Below are 20043 nucleotides of genomic sequence, written 5' to 3'. Positions count from 1 at the left end.
CGACGCCGGATTTTCTGATTAATGGGGCCTTTAACGCTACCGTTTAATAGGGGCTCATAATTGCATATATATCAAGCAGCCCACAGAAACCAAGGAAAACATAGGGGAATGTTATTATTATTTTTGAAATTGCTGTTGATAAATGGGAAATTAGTAATAATTTTATGGCTTAAAGCTAACTGATTAGAGAGTACAAGAAAAAAGAACCTCATGCTGCCAGAGCGTTCAGTAGCGCCATCATCGTCCACATTGTCGTACATAAAACTCCTCTATTATCATGAATGTCACGTGGAACGTGACCGAACGAACCGAACGGTGAGGGCGGCAGCTTTGCGAGAACCCTCGCTCGCGTGCTACCTATGGCATCTGTCTGTCTATAGGTTTGCGCTGCAGTCTTCAAAATTGAAAGGTCAGCTTGCCCACTTCTCCATAGGCACAAGTCGTGTTAGCTCGAAATACTATGCATAGTCTATTTTCTTTAGAACCTAGCTGCTGCGCACGGTGAACAGAAGGTCGTTATTTTTTTTTTTGTACCTCTTTCTTTCTTGTTCCCTTCGTATTACAACGCTGCCTGTCCATCGCAGGCGCGAAGCGAGCCGCCTCAGTTACTACCACGGGACAAGCCATGTTCCTCTGTTGCCACTGGTCGCCGGCGAGGTGGTCGACGGGACAGCCGACATCAAGGGGGACAACGTGGCCGTGGTGTCCTGCCACCAGGGCATCTCGAAGACCTACGTGCAGTTCAAGCTCGACGTACGTGCTCACGACGCAGTCTGACGGGCTATACAGACCCCGATGCTTGCTCAACCCTGATGACGGGGCCGAAACCTTTAGACTAAACGAAAGGTTTGAAAGTAATCGAAAGGAGTGCAGCTAACTATGGCGAGAAATATGACAGGCGTTACCTTAAGCGGCAAAGAAGAAAGCAGCATGAATTGGAGAACTAACTTGTGTTTGTTAATGTTGCTTTAGACTAAATAAAGGGAACTAAGTGAACTCGGGTGGCGCGCGTAATGTGGAGAGCACATCACCGATGGTTTCTTGCGATAAAGAGAGTGGATTACAAGGGAAAGGGAGCGTTGTCGGGGCCAGCAGAAGAGTTAAGTGGGCAGTTACTATAAAACGGTCTGATTAGATAAGAAGGCCGGGGTTGGCACGGAACGGGGCTAAATGGAGATAAAGGGGGAGGCCTTTGCCCTGTAGTGGGCATGACTGAGGCTGATGATGATGATGGTGGTGGTGGTGGAGTTGATGCCCGTTCGACTACTCATTAAAAAGGCGCCCGAAAGAAATGATGTGGGTTCTGAATTCGTCAAGAATTTCACGTGCGTCAGTCAGTCAGATGGAATCTGATGTCATTTGGTTATGGTCTTCAGTTATAATGTGTTGCCTGCGCTTATTATGTCATTTGATTAATCGTTATGTTCTTCAAACAAATGACCGGTGTTGTTCATATATTCTGCTACATAAGGGCAGCGATGAGGGTTGGTCGATTTCTTAGCGTCAATGGGATGAAAAACCTCCGTGTTTCCTGGACGGGTGTGTGTGTGCTGTGTGATTTGAAATCAGGCTATATTTACGTAAAGGCTCAAGCTACTGCTGACTTGGACTAAGGACTAAAAAAAAAAAGCCCCAACTAGGCACCTTGTAGCAGAACGTTAAGGCACAGGTTATAGAAAAGGGCGCATTTAAGGATGCAGAAGTAGAAATTAGTGCTTGCTCTGAATTTCGTGCTAAAAAGCGATATCGCTTGTACAAAGCAACGAAAGCCTTACTTAAGGTAAGTAAGTGGCATTTCTGAGTGACTTCGAAGTAAGGGCTCTTTCGGTAATGGCATACTTTGCTCGGCGAGAAAAAGAAAGATAATAAAAAAATTTAAGGGGAATGGCAGGAAAACACGGCGTCATAGCAATGTACCTTTAATACAGACACACCTGTACATTGTGTCTGCGCAAAAGATCAACGCGAACAGGATGCACAGACGCATCCCTTACATAATTCAACCTCTCCTGGCTTCAGAGGAAGCAGCTGCGATTTCAGCGTAATTTTCCTCTTGACAGCTGCTCAGGCAGGATGTTAACATTCAGCTGCTCCAATTTGTGCTGACTGAGTTCCATTTTAATTTTTACTTTTTGTCATTGGCGTACGATTTATAGAGCAGTTAGCCGTTCATTCACTTTTCAGTTCGCCGTGCATTCACTTTTCAGTTCACCGGAACGTTGCAACAAGACCAGCAATTAGTGGCAGTCATTCCCCTTGGGTGAATACCTTGTTAGCGAACTTAGGTACTCGCCCTAATCATAAATTGTCCACAGGACTTCCCACGGGACTTCTCAAAAACCTGTGCACTAGTGGATAAGGACGACGTTGACTGCTGACTGACAATCTCTGACGACAGCCGAACGCGCATTTTTTTTTGTGCTGACTGTTTATTTATAGTCTGTTGTTTTCGATAGAAACATTGTGAAATAAGCTATAAGGATTGGCCATAAGTTCCAAAGCGCCCTTTAGAAGTAACAGAGCCACCTCTCATCTAACCCAAACAGCGGCTAACCAGCGGTGCGATGCATCGGCTACGGTGCCGGCTCTTTAGGGGCTGAAACTGACATGTTATGCGTAGTTTTTAATAAAATAGAATTGCTATAGTTCTGTAACATTGTTGGAATGTTCCGTACTATTTTGTGAAAATTTCAGTCGCTATGCATATACGTCTTTTCTATCTTGCACTGTACCGTGGAACGTGTCAGTAGTCATTAACAGCCATCGAGCAGAATTTTCTGGAAACAAAATGGATCGAATAGAATTCGAACTGTGAGAGCATCAGTCCTGGTTATGCTACGGAGTCATCTAGAACTGCTTAGAATGCTATAGGTTGTTTTAGGCCGTCAGACTTTTTTTTTTTCGCGAGTAGTTTTACAGAACAAAACAAATCGTTGAAGTGAGTGTTTAGAGCTTTATTGAACATCGCAACCCTTCTTAGGGTGCCTTGCTCTTGTAGCTACCGCACTTTTTTTTTTTCATGCAACAATATTGGCCTTTCTTAATAAGCAATGTAGCGCAGACGTCTTTTGAGTACTTGTTTTATTGACTGAGCTGGCTCACAGAATTGTTATTGTTCACATCGAACTACCGGCACGATTGAGATATTGACCAAACGCAGGAGCATCGTATTCCGAGCAGCTAGGTATTTTTCTTATTTTTTTTTTTTTCATTTAACTTGGGCGTCACCCGCGTTTCCCAGATTGACCAGCTGGCAGCTGCCTTGGTCTCCATTGGACTGCCGCTGGGTTCCAAGATCGGCGTCGTATCGACGAACATCTACGAGTGGCCAGTCATGCAGTTTGCGACTGCCAAGGCTGGCCTAGTCCTCGTGAGTTCTTTCATGACCTTCCTCGACGAAAGAGAGGAAAGAAATTAATGCTCATGCGCGCACGCTACACAATCCACTTATTCGCTCATTTTGCCACTCATCTTCCATTTCGTTCTTTTCGTGCGTCTCTGTGCTTTGGCTGCAACAATAGACTCAACGTAGCGTCGTGTGCGAAATGTATGTGGGAAGCCGTACTTTGTTGTCATTTTTTTCCCTTCCATAATTTTGCCTCGTTGCCTTTGTTCAGCTTCGCTTTTTGAACCAGAGCCGGCTGACGACATTCGTAATGTGAACAAAAAGCGCGACAACGACGGAATACAGGGACCTGACATCAACAAAACAAGTATTGTAACGGCACTGCTTGCTGGCCATAGGCTTTGGAGTCGCAGGGGTCAGCTGTCGTTAGTACAAACAGAAAATAATGACTCGGGAAATGAATGGTTATCAAAGTGCGGTCCCAGTTATCAGCTTTAGAGTGTCGCAAGCACGGTTGATTCTCACCTTGGTGAAGACACGAAAAATTAAACTGAAATCTTCAGTGGGCAATGCTGAATCGTTTCTGTTTGCGGAAAATGACCAGTTGCATACTTTTCTGCAATTATCAATTACGAATGCTGAAAGAATATTAATAACAACGCGCCCTAGAGAAAGGTTATTATTAAACTACACATTCATAGGTAGTTGCGAATTAGAGATTTCTCGAGGTCCTTCCTTCTGCTTAAAATCCTGTCGGGCTGTTTCATGCAGGTCAACGTCAACACAGCGTATCAAGTACCAGAGATGGAGTACTGCCTGAAACTCGTGAGTCTGAAAGCATTTCAACGGACGTCTTTTTACAACCGGTCCTTTTTATAAACGGGCACGTAGCCTCAATATTAAATGGAACATGTGAGCACTGAACCAATTATTGCGCTAAATTTATGAGTCACAATTTCTTTTCTAGAGAAGTAATTCAACGCTACTATTTTATTTTTCAGACGAGTGCACAGAGACATGACAATGCAGCACCCATCCTGTCACGTATGTCTGTGTGCTCATCTGAAAAAAGAGTAGTGCTAAATTAATTTTCTAGAAAAAATGCTCCACCAACTAGCTCGAAGTTTGTTCTGTTATGAGAGCGACAGTTTTTTTTTTCTTTTCTAAGTACTTCTCTCCTGGATGTGTATAATCATAAAACATTTCAAAATTAAGAGCACAAATTATAACATCAATCATTATCTTCTTTCATATGGCAGCTCTTTGTACTTCATATGTTGCGAGTTATCTTTTGCCTGCTGTAAATTTTCGTGGCGAGCAGGACAACATTGTTCGGAACGCTGTGTGTCAAGTGAATCTAAGCAACTGTTTCAAAACCTCAAGTTCAGCAGCAACCACACTCGAGGATTTAATTACGCAAGACTAGTTATTCCCTGCTTGCTAACCTAGCATTATCGACATTGAAGCCCTTCAGATGACGGTGCAGTTGACGGTGCCTAAGACATGCACACTTCCACGGGCTGTAACCAACGCATTTAGAGTCATCTAAAGTGCAGATGAGCGGCAGGTCCTGTTGACAGAGAAGAAATGTTGTAGGGAACCTAATCCGAGCAAGGCTTCAGCGTAGGCTATGCAAAGGCCGCAGCTATAGGCCGCAGAGGGCGCTGCGCCGCCCGTGCGCTAGCGCCCTCTGTGGAAAGCACCGAAAAACTTTAGCCCCGCGCAACCGCGTCGTCTGCTCCGTGCTTGAGTTGTCTGGCCCCTTGTCCGTGCCTGGACCGCCCACGGAGCCGGCAGCGGGGACAGCTTTTTGTTGAATGGTTCGCGTTAGATAATACCTTAGCCTTTTAGTTTGTTTATTCTTATTTTTTTTTTCCTTTTTGCTCAAGATGATCGACGTCACTCCACTTTAATCTCTACCGAAAGTGCGCAAGCCAAATCGTCATAGTGCTGAGAAGTCTCTTAAGCCTTTCAGTCTATGAAAGTGAAATGTATTCTCTAGCAGCCTTTAAATAATATGATCACTTTTACGAAGACTGCGACAGCAGGATGCCGCAGGAGCCGAATGCTGCTATAATATAAAGATCATATTCCTTCGATTAAATTCCAGTGTTATCGCCACCAGCTTCTATCGGCAGATCCAGGTGATAACGGGGTCGTTGTTACGCTCCAAGCAGTGCCCCCGTTCAAAAGGGTGGCAGAATGCGAGCGTACCCCCCCACCGTAGCCACCAGTAGTAGTAGTGCTGGGCCGACTACGTAGACCGGAAGGAATCAGAATGAAATAGAATCAGTGGCATAGTTATATTATCTCGGTGCAAGTGTTAAAAAAAAAAATGTCAGGCCCTCAGCTTAACGAGGTGCCTCGAAGCCCACTTTATTGCTCTGAATTCTAACAAATACTCTTAATGCGTCTAAGAGCACTTGCTGCTGGGCTAGTTGGTTTTGGTTCACAATTAAATAGTTTGGTTTTGGTTCTTGGCGAGGCCAAGACCTAGTCAGGAGACCAATAGTCTCCTTTTGTCTTGCCTCGTGGGCAATACTTGTATTGCCTAAAAAATGAATAAAAAAAAATAAATAAATTAAATAGTTTTAGTTCCAACTGATTTTACTGAGTAAAATCAGTTGGAAGTTGGCGCTTCGTCCTTTCACCTACCTATGCGTCTTGTCTGTTTTTTGCGCCTTAAAACTATTTAATTGTGAACTCTTAATGCGATAGCACCAGAAACCTCATCGGGAAGAAAATGTGTCGTGGAAAGCTAAATTCGCTTATTGGCTGTAAGGAAGTGACGTCATGAGACCAGATCATTTTCATTGGCTGGAGGGAAGGACGGCTCCCGACAGGAGTATTCCCATTGGCTGCAGGGAATTGACGTCACTCCATGGCAGGGCATCAACAGCTTCTGGTGGTGTTGCATTGCCAGCGACATAATGTAATTAGGTGTCCGTGTGAATTTTAGTGTGTGTGTCTGCTTGTCTGAAGCCTGGTCTTATAGCAGGCAGAAACCTCACCATCGGCTGCAATATGTGCGGCCTAGGTCGGCTGTAACATTTGCTGGCGCACATATTCGTATTTGACCTAACTACGCAAATCGCCAGCTATATTTTTTTGTCTGCGTCGGTTCTTCTGGGCCGTTTTTATGCGGATAAGGATAACTAGCGGATAAGCAAATTTGTTGTTTACATTAAATATAAATTTGCGGGCGCGCTTCGTAGCCGTCCAGTGTGGAGGCCTACTCTAAGCGACTACGACGCAGGTGGACTGCGAGGCCCTGATCCTGTCGGAGAAGTTTGCTCGTCAGGACTACTACTCGATGCTTCTGAAGATTGCTCCCGAGCTCGAACACTGCGATCCCGGTAACCTAAAGTGCCAGAGGTGGGTACTATAGCAGTAATCGCCTCTCGCCTAACTTGTCATTTAAGTGAGAAATTTATTCATGTCGCTCCAACTGACCATGTGTGTGCCTTGCGTCTTTTCTTTATCGGACATAGATTTCGGTGCGTCTCTGTCACGGTTCAGACAACTGCGGTCCGCGCAAAGCATATTTCCTGGTTGAGCTTGCATCACTTGCTGTCGGGTATAGCTGTGAATAATGTAAGACTGTCGCTGTTTCGGATTCAGATATATTCATAGCCACACGAGAATGTTGCCATTTTCATTTTTATCGGTTCGATCCCATATTTTTTTTCTACATCATATTTACTAATGCGCACCTAAACGGGCAGTGAGTGAAGTGGTAGGCTAATTCGGTTGTTTTGACTCCACAGCACATACGTGTCTTGTTAATGCCGCTTTTGTTTCCGCGTGTTTATTTCTTTCAGGCTACCACGTTTGAAGCATGTTATCTTGCTTGGAGATGAAGCGAAACCGTAAGTATGATGCGATATATTATGCCTCTAGCTTCCATATATTACACTCTCCTGTAATGGCTCTTGGCTGTTACATCCATCAACTATAATTGCGTCTGAGGGGTGTCGGCTTGCTTGGCAACCGTTATTGTCAAATAGGAGTCAAACATAACGAAACTGCGTGAAAATCGCTTGAGTACGCTTTCCTAAAATCCAAAGGAATGTTAACCCAATTTAAATAAAACGCTTCCATTGGCGGTTACCGAAAAAAAAAATAAATGCAAGGCGCGGGGAGAAATCTCGAAGTCTTGCGAAGAACATCGTTGTGCAGCGCAGATTTTGCTTTATTAGAAATTCGATTTGAAAGCGCTTACAAATGAGCTCACAACCGGAGTCTTTTGGCTCTTGTGCATATTTCCATGTTAAGCACGCTAGAAACGCCATCGCTCTTGGCGAGCTTTCAGCAAAACTGCGTCCGCATGCACGGCGTGGGTGCATCTGTATGCTTCTGGGATTACGTTTATACGTGATTTTTACAATGCCGCAGCCAAGGTTTAGCGCTCAAAAACATCTGGAGAGAAAGGCGATTTAATCTTGTGCACGTAACTTTTGCGCTGCATATTGTGCTGAATGAAATGAAGAGGTATAGTGCGTGGTTTTAATACTTATCGTCCAGTGCCCGAGGGAATGCTAACGCGAGCGGGACACATCTCTCGGCACAGATCTCTGTACTTTTTCAAGCAGTGTTCTATCCCACTCCTACGTACAGTCGTGAGCAAAATGCACTGAAACAATGTTCGAGCAGAAGGGTTGAAATGCGGGCCAGTTGGTACATTGTAAACGGAGAAAAAACCAGTCACACAAGACGCAGTGATTAGTGATGATGCTGTTGCGCATGCTCTGCTGGCCTTCCTCGGACCATGTATTTTCCAATAAACTTCAGTTGTTAGTCCAGTCGTTGTGGTGTGTACACTCTTCTTGTCCGTCGTCTTGTGTGACTAATGTTCGAGCATTCATTCATTGATTACTCCATAATTATATTTGACAGGCACAGTTTTTTTCTCTGATTTCTAGCTATAGTTGTCCTCTTGGCGTATGTGATCCAGAAGCGCACTTTAGTTTAATGTAGAAATGTCTACAAAATTCGCAACTTTGCGCTAAATGTTTGTTCCCTCTAGTATTGCTGACGAATGTATGTTCTCTTATTCGTCCAGGGGCACAATAACCTACGACGAGCTGCTGACCCTGCCAACGAGAAACGATTATGCTGCTGTCGACCTGAGAGCCTCTCAGATTCGCTTCGACGCACCTGTTAACGTACAGTTTACTTCAGTGAGTATAGCGTTTTTACAGCACGGGTTGTTGTGCAGAAAAAAAAGTAGCCTCGTGGTGTAAATGGTTGTTTGCTTGTCGGAAACTCGACCAAGAACGAAAGCACGACAGAAAGGGAGCGCCGGTTCCATCATGTCTTCGTTCTTCGTCCGTACTAAGACTAGTTTTTTTTTTGGGAGCTGTAGGAGAGATTTTCTGCATGGTGAGCGGTGTCAGCTTTGTGCTATGACGTCACATCCGCGTTTGCGCGCTATTCGATGAGGTAGTTTGGAGAGAAGGCCTTCTGAAGAGCTTGCCTTGAAGTTCTGGCAGATCTATAGAATGGGGATGTTTCATGGGAAAACCGCGCCAAGGGGAAAGCCAAAGAGAGAGAGAGAAAGAGGCAGCGCAGTGGAGGGCTCTGGATTAGCTTTCGAACACCTGGCGTTCTTTAACGTGCACCGACTTCGTAACTGCATGCTGTGCGAAGTTAGGTTGCGTTCAAGAACTCCAGGCAGCGTTTCCATGCTTGTTCCTCATCAGTGCAAGGCCCAGGCGGATATGCCGCTTTCAAACATGATGACTGGACCCGGCTGACCCCCGGGTTCTCTCTTGAAGGTCTATTAGGTCTTGGAAACTATCTTCGTCTTGGCAGAGCTGCGCTGGCTGCTTTCAGGGGAGGCTTGCTGTCGCCGCTGCCGTGTCTACGCCGGACTAGAGTGCGCGTTTTAATCCACTCAGGCTGGACGGCATCCCAGGCATACCAATGGATATGGTAGAGGCCTTTATCCTGCAGTGGGCTTAGTTACACTGCTACTGATGATGATAATGATCGCTTCATGATGTTGCGAACTAAAGCATAAGAACGAGAGTTATGTCTTGCGACAGCCACTCTTCGCTGCTTATTCCATTAGCAAACACGCCGTCCTTTTGTCATTCGATTGTGGTTACGCTGTTCGCTTCTTTGTGATGATGTTTTCAACGCACTTTTATTGATTTGGATCTGTTTCAACCTTTTCGCAGGGTACGACGGGAAAGCCTAAAGGTGCCTTGCTGTCGCATTTCAACATTGTAAATAACGCGAACTCTCTCGGACACAATATGGGACTCCATGAGCAGGTAAGAATTCGGGAGGCAAATGTTGACATAAAAAGAGCTTTCGAGAGGCCGTGTTCAGGCGATCCATTGAGAACCAGTGAGAAGCGTTTTCTTTTTTCAGATGTATTTCCTAATCACATAGCGGCGAAGCACAGAGCTCATTGCTAATGCTTGACACCAAACTTTGCACACAGCTCTTCGTTTCATCCGGGGAGACAAATGAAAGATACTCACGCAGACTTACGCTACGTGGTGTTTCAATACCTAGCGCAGCAGGACGTATGAGACAGGTTTTGTTGAGAGGTACTTGGGAACTTCTCGTCCAAGCAGGTTATTCAGCAGAGTAAAAAATGCAGCATTGAAACACTTGGTTACCAGTAGCGCTGTGTGTTTGTGTACCCTGCTTTCCTGCTTTGCGCGGTGTGTTCTACTTCTTAGCTTGATGCGCCGATCGGCTCGAACTAGATTTTTCAATCCGGAAGATGTTCTTGTGAGAATCTCCGAAGAGACGGAAGGCACCTATTGGCGGTTATGATATCTAGATCGTATCGGGTGCGCTTAGTAGTATACGCTTCGCACTGGGAAGCGGAGTGCAGTGAAGACACGAGGAGTATGCGAGCCCGAGAGAAGCAGTATGCATTTGATGCTACCGTTGGTCGTACGTCGCGGTCAGTTTGCAGCAAGACATAACAGCAGATCACCCCAGACCGGGAGAGCGGAGCCGAGGCGCACTTGACCGGACGTTGACCGGCTGCGTAGGTGACTCATCAGTGGACTTATGACGTCAGTAGCACTGCCGCATATGCTACCACGGCGGAAGGCGACAAAAACAACGTTTTTAGAACTCTCACTCCGAAGTAATCGTTAATCGTGACGTCGTGAAATTCCGCACGGTTCTGCAGCGATCAAACAATGTATAATGTGCTTACCTTTTTGAAATGAATATTTTAAAAGAAAATAACAGCCGGCTTTCGGGAACATACCGCGTGAAAAAGAAAAAAAAAAAAAAACGACCCGCATCATTGCTGAAACTCGGCTGCATAGATTGGCTCGCAGTAACACCCAGAGGCTCCGAAGTTCGGAAACCGAAACTATGAAAAAAAAGTGCACTCTTAGCAAGCATGCGTTTCATAATTAATTTACACTCTTGTTCTATAGGAGTGATGTCTTTCAGCTTAAATATCACGCTTTCTAGGCGTTGCTGTTCGCTCATTCAAAGTGTTTCGTTTGCGTTGTTTCGTTCTCCTTAGAGGCTAAACCACCTAGTTGCCACGTGCGCTGAGCGCTCGCTGGTCAGTTTGAGATCATTGGTGATTGTGCCATTTTTACCAGGACGAGGTAATCTGCCTGAACGTTCCGATGATCCACTGCTTTGGCTGCGTCATCGGCACCTTGACGGCTGCATTGTTCGGCTCTACCATTGTGATGGCGGCACCCGGATTCAACGCACTAGCGAGCCTTGAAGCCATCCAGAAACAAAGGTGAAGGTAGTGGCCGCGTAAGTTATGCGGTCACAAACACGTGACCTGTGCCTGCCACTTTTGCGTTTTCTTCGACTCCGCTTGGGGTGCTTACAAAGCCGCCGGCTTCTTATAAAGGTTCGCCGACGTTCATGCCGTAACTTTGAGCAAGGAAATGTCACCACTTTTGAAGAAAGCGAGAAGACGAGAAAGAAGAGGTGGGGAATGTCAATTTTAAACGTTTACAGCGATAGCTTGCAAGGCCACTTTTCCCGTTTCTGCGGCGTCGGTTTCGCCGGCGTAACACACCAGGTTCAACTCGTCACGTCGATTGGTCAGAATAAAGTGACGTCGCACATGACGTCATGACAATGCTCCACACTGATTGACCAGAATGCCTTCACGCTGATTGGTCAGAATAAAGTGACGTCGCGCATGACGTCATGACAACGTGCCACACTGTTTGGCCAGAATACCTTCACGTTGGTTGGTCAGAATGAATTGACGTTGCACATGACAAAGTGCCAAATTTTTTGGCCAGAATGCCAATGACTGATTGATTCGAACACGCAGCAGCAGCAAGAGGCTCTCCTTACCCAGCTTTAGTAAACACTCCAACCGGCATTGACATTTCGCGCTACTCTAGGTGTCGCTGAAGTTATCATTGCCACAACGGTAAATGTCCGATAAAATTCGTTTTCTTTTCGCGCCACCTCTAGAGAGAATACGATGGAACAAGAAAACTCTAAATTTAATGGGCATGTCGAAAACAGGATGGCTGCTCGAGAAGAGGAGAAAAGAAAAGAGGAGAAAAAGAGTTTCTTTTAGATCCATGACTCTCTCTACCGAAGCCTGCTTCTCCTCCATCGGTTAAATGTTGTGTATGCGCTGAGGCACAGCACCTCGTATTGGTTATAGAGACGCTTGCGGAACGCGCTTACTTCGTTAAGCGGTTCTCGCACTCGCTGTTTTGCTGTAGATTAGAGTAAAAAGCAGCCATTGTTCGTGTAACGGGCCGAGACTCGAAACACTAGAGAGCGCAAATGTCAGGAAATATCCTGTTAAGAAATGTCAAAATTTCTATTATATTTTTGCTCGTGAACATGAAGTTGCTGGAACCTGAAGGGTTCGCAGCAGGTGATTCTGAAATGCCATACCAATCCCGTTCGAGGGTTTCATCTCTTCTCGAATTTTAGCCGCCACAGTGGCTCAGTGGTTATTGTGCTCGGTTGCTGACCCGAAAGACGTGATTTTCATGCTGCGTACGGAAGACAATACACTGTCGCAGAAAAAAAAAAGAGTACCAACATGCGCATTGGCTAGCATAAAATATGTCGCGAACGAACTGAATTTTCAGACAGAAATGGTATGGTGTCTCTAAATGACTTCCAGTAATATGCTCACGCACTTTCGTGAAGTCATAAAATGTCTGACGCGTTTCTACGGACAAACTTTCGTTGGAAGACTTTATTTGCTTGCAACCTTTCGTGCAGTGCATGAACAGAAGTATATCTGTCGCAAAAAAAAATAAAAGATGAAAGGCGCATCCGACCATACAAACGGTCGCAAGCGAATTACACGCCCCTTCGAAAATGGCACGGCGCTTCTAAACAATTTCCAGTAATCTGTACAGCCACTTTCACAAAACTTCCGTCTCTAGTTTTATTGCTTGAGACCATATGTGCTGTTAATTTAGGCCAGAACTTGCTTCACGGGGAGAAAAAAAATGAAACGGCTCATTCACCTGTGCAAAATATTGCGAAGAAATTAAATGGTTATCAGAAGTAGCGCTCCCTGCATGGAATGAAATGAACGTTTTTCGTAGCTGAGCTGCTCTTTGACGGTTTTATTCACTGGCGACTTTTTGTGTAGCGAATGAACGGCAGCGCCTTTGGCATGAAAAAATATTCACTCACCTTAATTCAGTAAGATCATTAAGGATAGTTTGGTTTTTCCTGCGCTGAGTTAGAACTAAACTAGAAGGATGCGACGAAGAAGGAAAAGCGTACAAGGACATGGTCACAATAGTGTTGCGGTCATAACGAATTTGTGATCGTGGTACAAGGTCAGTCACACTTAGTGGGAACATCTGAGCGCGTAGTCCTGCGGCTCACACAGCGCCACCTTCGGGCGCTTTGAGCAGGTGTCGCACTGTCACATTGTCCTTATCACATTGCATTGTCACACTGTCCATGCGAGGCGCGCGCAGCTGGTGCTTCACTAACTGCAAAGACAAGCACTCAATCGTTCCCGCTATGAGTGATCGACCCTGTACATTTTTTGTACTACGGGCTCTGCAGTAGCTACTACAAGTACAAATGCAGCAGTCACAAGTTTCGGTTGCACCTTCCCGAGTTATAAGGGAGTAATTACTCATTAGCATCCACCCGAGCGCAGCCTTACGGCTACTAAGGAAAGCTATACAGCTTCATCTTGTGTTGTATCGGTTTCTCCTTCGTTGGTGTTCTCTTTCACGCAAATAGGCTTCACTGAAGCAATTGAGAGGTGCTGCCATCCGTGTAAAGCTCAGTGAAGCCATTAAATGTCCAATCAGAAACGGTGTGGTGTTTCTAAATGGCTTTCAGGCCCGAGATTAGGCACCTCACTAAAGTAATTGCAAAATTTACATTTCATCCGCTGGTAAACAGCTGCGGGCGCTTTTCATGGTGAACAACGACGTAATCACTTTAAATTCGTCTAGAATTTTATTCCCGCATTTCCACTAGATTTCGAATATATCTCATTGGCAGCATGATCGAGTAGAACCAATTACAGATCGTCTTAGATTAGCGTAACAAAACTCTGCAGAAATTTATGAACGCGGTGTTTTGCTTTCAGTTCACGTATAGCTACCAGGATAACTCTGGGCTCTATGGTTTGACAGTGAGTTTCACACAGAACCTTGTACTGGTGTGCGGTTGGCTCAGTATAACTTAATCGTGCCAAAAAAGCTGACAGTGAGAAGCGACAGTTTTGGCCGATTGCTCAGAAGCCATCGCATTATTTCTCTTCGCAAAAAAACATTTCATAAATCGACTGTTTTGAAAGGTTTATTCATGCTGTTATCAATTTGCAGCAAAATTTATTTACAACGTGACTGAGCAGTTTGTCTGCACAACTATTCTTCCCTGCAATAGTTCATGGTTTAGGTCAAAGTTTAGGGGAATCCCCCAAGGTGGAGAAGATTTGTAAGAAGGGAGTAATTAATCATTAGCATCCACACAAGCGCAGCCATACGGCCACAAAGGAAAACTTTAATGCTTTCACACACTTCGTAGTTCAAGAAAAATTTGTCCTGGTCCGGGATTCGAACCCGGCACCACCGCCTCACCGGAGCAATCGCTGTACCAATGGAGTTGACCGGGACGGCTAGCATACGGTAGGCCGAGAGCGAATTGATCAGCATTTAGGAGTGGGAACGGTGTTGGTCCGATGTTAAGGGGAATCCCCCAAGGTGGGAAGATTTGTAATAAGGCAATGATTGCGTGTTAGCATCCACAGGATGAATCTTTCTTCAGCTACGAAGTCCCTGTGAAAGCTGCATAGCTTTCCTTTGTAGCCGTATGGCTGCTCTTCGCTTTATGCTGATAAGTAATTACTTCTTTATCGTAACTACATTTTTTTGGCAATTTTAACCAAGCTCACAATATCCCGCTCATATGTGTTCACTTCGTTCTACATCGGCTATCATCTGTTTAGCCTTCGATTGCTGCTACAACCTGAGCTGCTACCTGTGCGAACTGGGGTCGCTGCTGCAATTACCAAATTCTGTTCTCGCCTTCTCGAACGCTGTAGGTGTACTATGGTGTACGGAACCCCGACAATGTTCATCGACATGATGCACCACTTGGAGCAGTCAAATTTCGATGTTTCTTCAGTGCGCAAAGGTGAGAGGTCGTCTCGGTAACGCCTAAGCTCTCGGGGCTGCCGGCTCCAAATACGACGCAATTGTATACACCTATGGCAAGTGCCTAAATATACCGCGTGTACGCGACATTCCCTGCCGCCTCTCTTTCCCTCGAGAGAACGACCTCGGCCTGGCGTAGGAGCAATCTCTGGTCAGCTACGTCCTGTTATCTACCGTCCGTCTGTAAAACTGTGCACGGTACTCTGTATACGTAAAGCAAGCTGCATTAGTAGACACCTTTAGCATGCCGTGTACCGTGCTACCGTTACCGGAGTACCGCGAGCCCGCCCACCGCCGGTGAGCGTGCGCTGATTGGTCCCGATGCTGCAGGCGCGCGCGCAGCTCCTGGGTACCTGGCGCCATCTGGTGCCGTCAAGGTGATTTGCGCATGCGCATTGGCTGCGCGCGGGCTCCCGGTACTCCCATAGCGGTAACGGTAACACGGTACACGGTGTGCTAAAGGTGTCTAATTTCGTCCAAGCTCACTCCTTCACTTGCACTACACGTGGCAGCTAGCGGCAGTTAAAATTAAACCTGTTGGATTAAATCAAAACATTATGGGTCACTTGAGCTATTGCTTCACAAGCAAGACAGGAGCAACTGTAGGTACTGCTGAGCGTGAAATTGTCGTGAAATCAGCGTGGAGAGGCGCGAACTTTAGTACCGTTTTGCACTCTAAAGAGGAAGGAGTAATAAAAAGGGAGTAATTTGTCGTCCTCTAGTGGACTCTCTTTTATAAACGCATATGCGCTATAGTAGGATACAACTTAAAAAAACAGCAGTTGCTAACACTGGGCCACGGTCCGCGGCGTCTTGTATTACTCCGCTGGCCAATCGCTAGTGTAAACGAAATCAGCTTTTTAATGTTTGACTATATCAAACAATTAGTGAATAAAAATTCTAGAGCTCATAACTTTTTTCTTGTCATAAGCTTCTTGTTAACGTAACAAGAAGCGTTTAAGCAGCGGACTACTTTTTCGTCGTGGAGGAATTCTGTGCGCGAAGGCTGAATATGGGCGGAGCTTCACTGCAGACTTAAGTTGTATCCGACTATAGAGGACAGCTTACTTCCTGTTTTACTTCCGCGTGGGGAATAAAAAGCTACTCCCTTTTTACTCCATATTTGCTCCTATATTTGTGTTTAGAGTGTGCGCGTAACGTCGCTTGCCGAGAGAGACGATCGCTCGCACGGTATTCCCGCACCCCGTCCACTTTGGACGTAATTAAAAAAAAGCTGATGCGCGTGCGTGCGAGAAATTTTCAGTAATAGGCAATTTATAAATGCCTATAGCTGCCGTCGCTTCCGTTCAAGAGCCCCTTTTTGCTTGTGCTCTGATTGGTCATAAGTGGTGTGAACGGTCCGTGGCAGCGCCGCTCTATTGGTAATCTGGCGTATGTCATATACCAGAATGACTACATAATGGCGCTTGTGAAAACGCGACTACCGCTATGAGCGTGACCGCGGACGCCGCGGAATTCACGGGCAGAATCACTAACAGCTATTGCAATAGAAATTTAAAGTTCGGTGTAAATAGCGCTTTGGTTCAGACTTTTATGAATATACGGTTTAGTTCCTAATTTTTATGCATTGTGGCCAATGTTGTCTTGTACGCGTTTTTGTGGATGTTTGTACTAAGCCATTCGTCGGCAGCGACCAAGGTCTTAAACTTGCTCTGAAGGCATCGGTTAAGGCTTTTTGGCGTATTAGTCGACATTAATTTACATTTAATTTACATAGCATCTAACATATCATCTAACGTGCGACTATTCGCTGACGACTGCGTAATCTATAGAAGGATAGTTGCCCCCCTTGATGCAGTTATTCTACAGACCGACTTAGTGCGCCTAAATGAATGGTGCCAGCTATGTCAGATGGAAATTAATATTAAAAAAACAAAGTTGATGACCTTTTCCACGCGCACTAATACACCTTCTAATGTCTACACAATTAATTAGAATATAGTTGAAAGAACGGATTGTTTTAAGTACCTTGGTGTTCATATCAGTGCTGATTTAAGCTGGAACGCCCACATAAATCACATCACAAACAAAGCATTTAAGAAACTGGGACTCATCAAACGCCGTTTATATCTTGCCAATCCCGAAACAAAGCTTCGCGCGTATACTACTCTCATAAAGTCAGCTTTAGAATACGCGTCTTCAATATGGAGTCCAAGCAGCGTTTCATTAATTAACCGTCTTGAGTCTGTGCAAAATAAAGCTGTGAGGTTCATCCTTTCTTCATACTCACCGTATGAAAGTGTGTCATTACTGAAGCAAACTATCAATATTCCCGACCTTATCACTCGACTCAAGTCTCTCATAGCCTGAGTCGCTTTGGGACGTTAAACCCCATAAACCAAACCAACCATCAAGTTCTCTCGTTTATCGTTCTTTCATTCTTTGTACTACGATGACTCCCCGTTCACAGCTGATCGCATCGCCCCTGCCCATCATGTTTCATCCCGGTCTGATCATTCCCACAAAGTTCAACCCATCTTCGCACGAACACTGAAATATCAAACATCACCCTTACTATTATCTATAGCAGAGTGGAACTCGTTACCGGCTGACATAAATGCTGAAACTGAATTATCACATTTCCAAACAAAACTTTCAGCGCACCTTGGCCTACAAAACTCACTGTGATATTTTCAGTATCGTCGAAGCATTAAGTCTTATACGCTCAACCTATGTATCCTTCAGTGACTGCAGTGCTGTGTACTTGCAATTTGTATATATAGTTATTCTTTGTATTTGTTGACTGCTGTGTGCCAATAATCTGTATTGTGTTGTTTTCATGCCCTCCCCCCCTATGTAATGCCCACTTGGGCCTTTAGGGTATTGAAATAAATAAATAAATAAATAAATAAATAAATAAATAAATAAATAAATAAATAAATAAATAAATAAATAAATAAATAAATAAATAAATAAATAAATAAAAAACTCGTGCTTGCGTCGATGGATGACGAACGCTGAAATTTGACCCCGTTCTATTGCAGGTGTGATGGCTGGCGCTCCTTGTCCGCCTGAAATTATTAAGCATACCATTGAGCGAATGAACACCAAACGATTGCACGTACGTATAACATAACTGTTGTGGTTTAGATGCTATACGTAACGATTTGTTGTTCAGCAGAAACAACTGCTTTGTACTTGGTACTGGAAAAACTGCGAAGCACTATATGGAAGCGAAGGTGGAGGTCAACTAATCCGGGCCTGACGCCACACAACATTTCTCACGTAGGAATGATCGGTGATCGCCCTAAGTCCACTACCAATCACGACCGCCAGATATTCAAGAGCCACTGTATTGATAAATAACTAACCGTTCATCTTAGAGGCAAGCAGATTTAGTAAATTCGTCCACGGGTTTACTGATGACAGCCATATAGCTTCCATATAGCTACGCGGTTTTAAGGAGAGTTCGCACACTATCGCCCGAAACGTCACTTCAATCGGGACCTATTGCTGCAGATATTTTACGGCTCGACGGAATGCAGTCCTGTCGTTACGGCCTCTGATCCCGACGAACCAATGGAGAAGTGGATCCACACAGTCGGGAGGCCTTTAGACCACGTTGAGGTAACACCTCTACTTGCCTTTGTGTCATGGAGTCTATTGACTGTTTAGCTATTGGAGTCTATTGACTATTTAGCACAAAACATTAGAATACAAAATACAGTGTAATGCAATACAACAGAATAAGGTACAACACAGTGTTTATTGTGCGTATCGTTAGCGGATACAAATTGCAGGTCTGCCGAAGTCTCAAAGGACTTGGCTTGCAGTGTCTGGCAGTCAGGTAATAGAAAACTGCATATAACTATTATCGGAATATTTAGTTGCGTTTACTGGCTGCTTTGGAGTGTGTGAGAGAGAAGTTAGGGCAACAAAATTCAAGGATCTTTCTTCTGCGGTCCTTTCGTGCTATGCTATGTTCGTTCAAGGCGAATCAATTACAGTGAGCAGCAAATTCTTATGACGACCAGCGACCAAAATAAATTGACACTAGCCACAATAAAAGCTAGCTGTCTCTTTTCCATGTCTCGAAGGCATAATAAATGGTAGGGCCTGATGAACCTTCTATAAAGGAAACAGTAGGATGGGGTTAACGTAAAAATGAGAACTACTGCAGCTTATGCCAGGGCGTATCTGAATTAGAACGGGAGCTCACAAAAAAGCCAGTGTCTTCTATTGAGCGCACTTTATTTTCCTCTACACCAGCATCATTTTGAGGGGTCTCTTACAGACACCTACGTGTTTACCGAGGCTATTTTATTCTTTTTCGTCCACTTTTGCAAGCTCATCCTGATAGCATTGCCTGCTATTGCTGCCATACTGGGCACCACAAAAGCATTACTGGTTGAGCCTATCAATTCTTCGCATCTAAAAATAACGGACGTTCTTGTTGCCTCGCATAAGCCTTAAGCTAGGGATTCTGTTAGGGACCTACGGAAGGCTAACTTCTTTCTCCTCGAGGTTGGCATTGTTGTACCTTGCCGCCATGGCCTGTGCCAGCCACGGCTCCACGACTCCCTTTATTCATAAATTTCTTCACGCTGTTAGGAAAACGATTCTGTACAACGTACGTGTGGGGACGATCTATGAAATGCACCCTTATGGTGCATCTGGTTCAAGTTTAGTGTAGCTGCGTTCGCATATGAAACTTAGTTGCACGGTTGATGAAGTTCACTGACCATGTTCGTAAAAAGAATGAAGTTTCGGGAGCGCTACAGATCCCTTGTTCACTAATCATCAACCATGATTCCTGACCAGACGGTATACCGTCAAACCATTAACTACACTTGTGTGGTTGTACCTTGTAGCTTGTAACTACAGGACCTGTTGACAGTTTTTGTCCTTGAGACTTATACCCTATTTGTCAAAAGTAACCGGGCCCCTTATTGCACCTCTCAAGCCCTAAATGACTTCAGGGGTAACGAAAACCCTCGCTTTTAGCTTTTGACATCCTTTATTCCCTTTTGGGTGACTTAAAGGCTCCATAAAACGCCTGAGAAGCAAACCATGCAGCCTGATTACTTTTGTCAAAGATGATAGCTTACAGAT

At 44.9% G+C, this 20043-nt stretch overlaps 1 protein-coding gene across 3 annotated transcripts in view; it reads left to right on the top strand.

The window, feature by feature from the left end:
* The window catches only part of LOC149358544 (medium-chain acyl-CoA ligase ACSF2, mitochondrial-like), a 31285-nt gene that overhangs the window by 6203 nt on the left and 5039 nt on the right, over positions 1 to 20043 (top strand). Inside the window, exons 2-12 of one of the 3 annotated variants that reach the window (XM_089570638.1) lie at positions 585 to 753; positions 3242 to 3370; positions 4118 to 4171; positions 6603 to 6721; positions 7168 to 7215; positions 8409 to 8526; positions 9529 to 9624; positions 10936 to 11084; positions 14859 to 14950; positions 17976 to 18052; positions 18451 to 18558. In XM_089570638.1, the coding sequence (XP_089426764.1) occupies positions 585 to 753; positions 3242 to 3370; positions 4118 to 4171; positions 6603 to 6721; positions 7168 to 7215; positions 8409 to 8526; positions 9529 to 9624; positions 10936 to 11084; positions 14859 to 14950; positions 17976 to 18052; positions 18451 to 18558 (1159 nt within the window). The remainder of the gene's footprint in view (positions 1 to 584; positions 754 to 3241; positions 3371 to 4117; positions 4172 to 6602; positions 6722 to 7167; positions 7216 to 8408; positions 8527 to 9528; positions 9625 to 10935; positions 11085 to 14858; positions 14951 to 17975; positions 18053 to 18450; positions 18559 to 20043) is intronic. The other 2 variants (XM_089570640.1, XM_089570639.1) reach the window with 2 other exon arrangements.

The sequence above is a fragment of the Amblyomma mixtum genome, chromosome 2 (assembly GCF_055824585.1).
Source record: "Amblyomma mixtum isolate Tamu chromosome 2, ASM5582458v1, whole genome shotgun sequence".
In the NCBI taxonomy this organism is placed as follows: Eukaryota; Metazoa; Arthropoda; class Arachnida; order Ixodida; family Ixodidae; genus Amblyomma; species Amblyomma mixtum.
The sequence above is the reverse complement of the archived record's forward strand: the minus strand, read 5'-3'. Positions and strand labels throughout refer to the sequence as shown.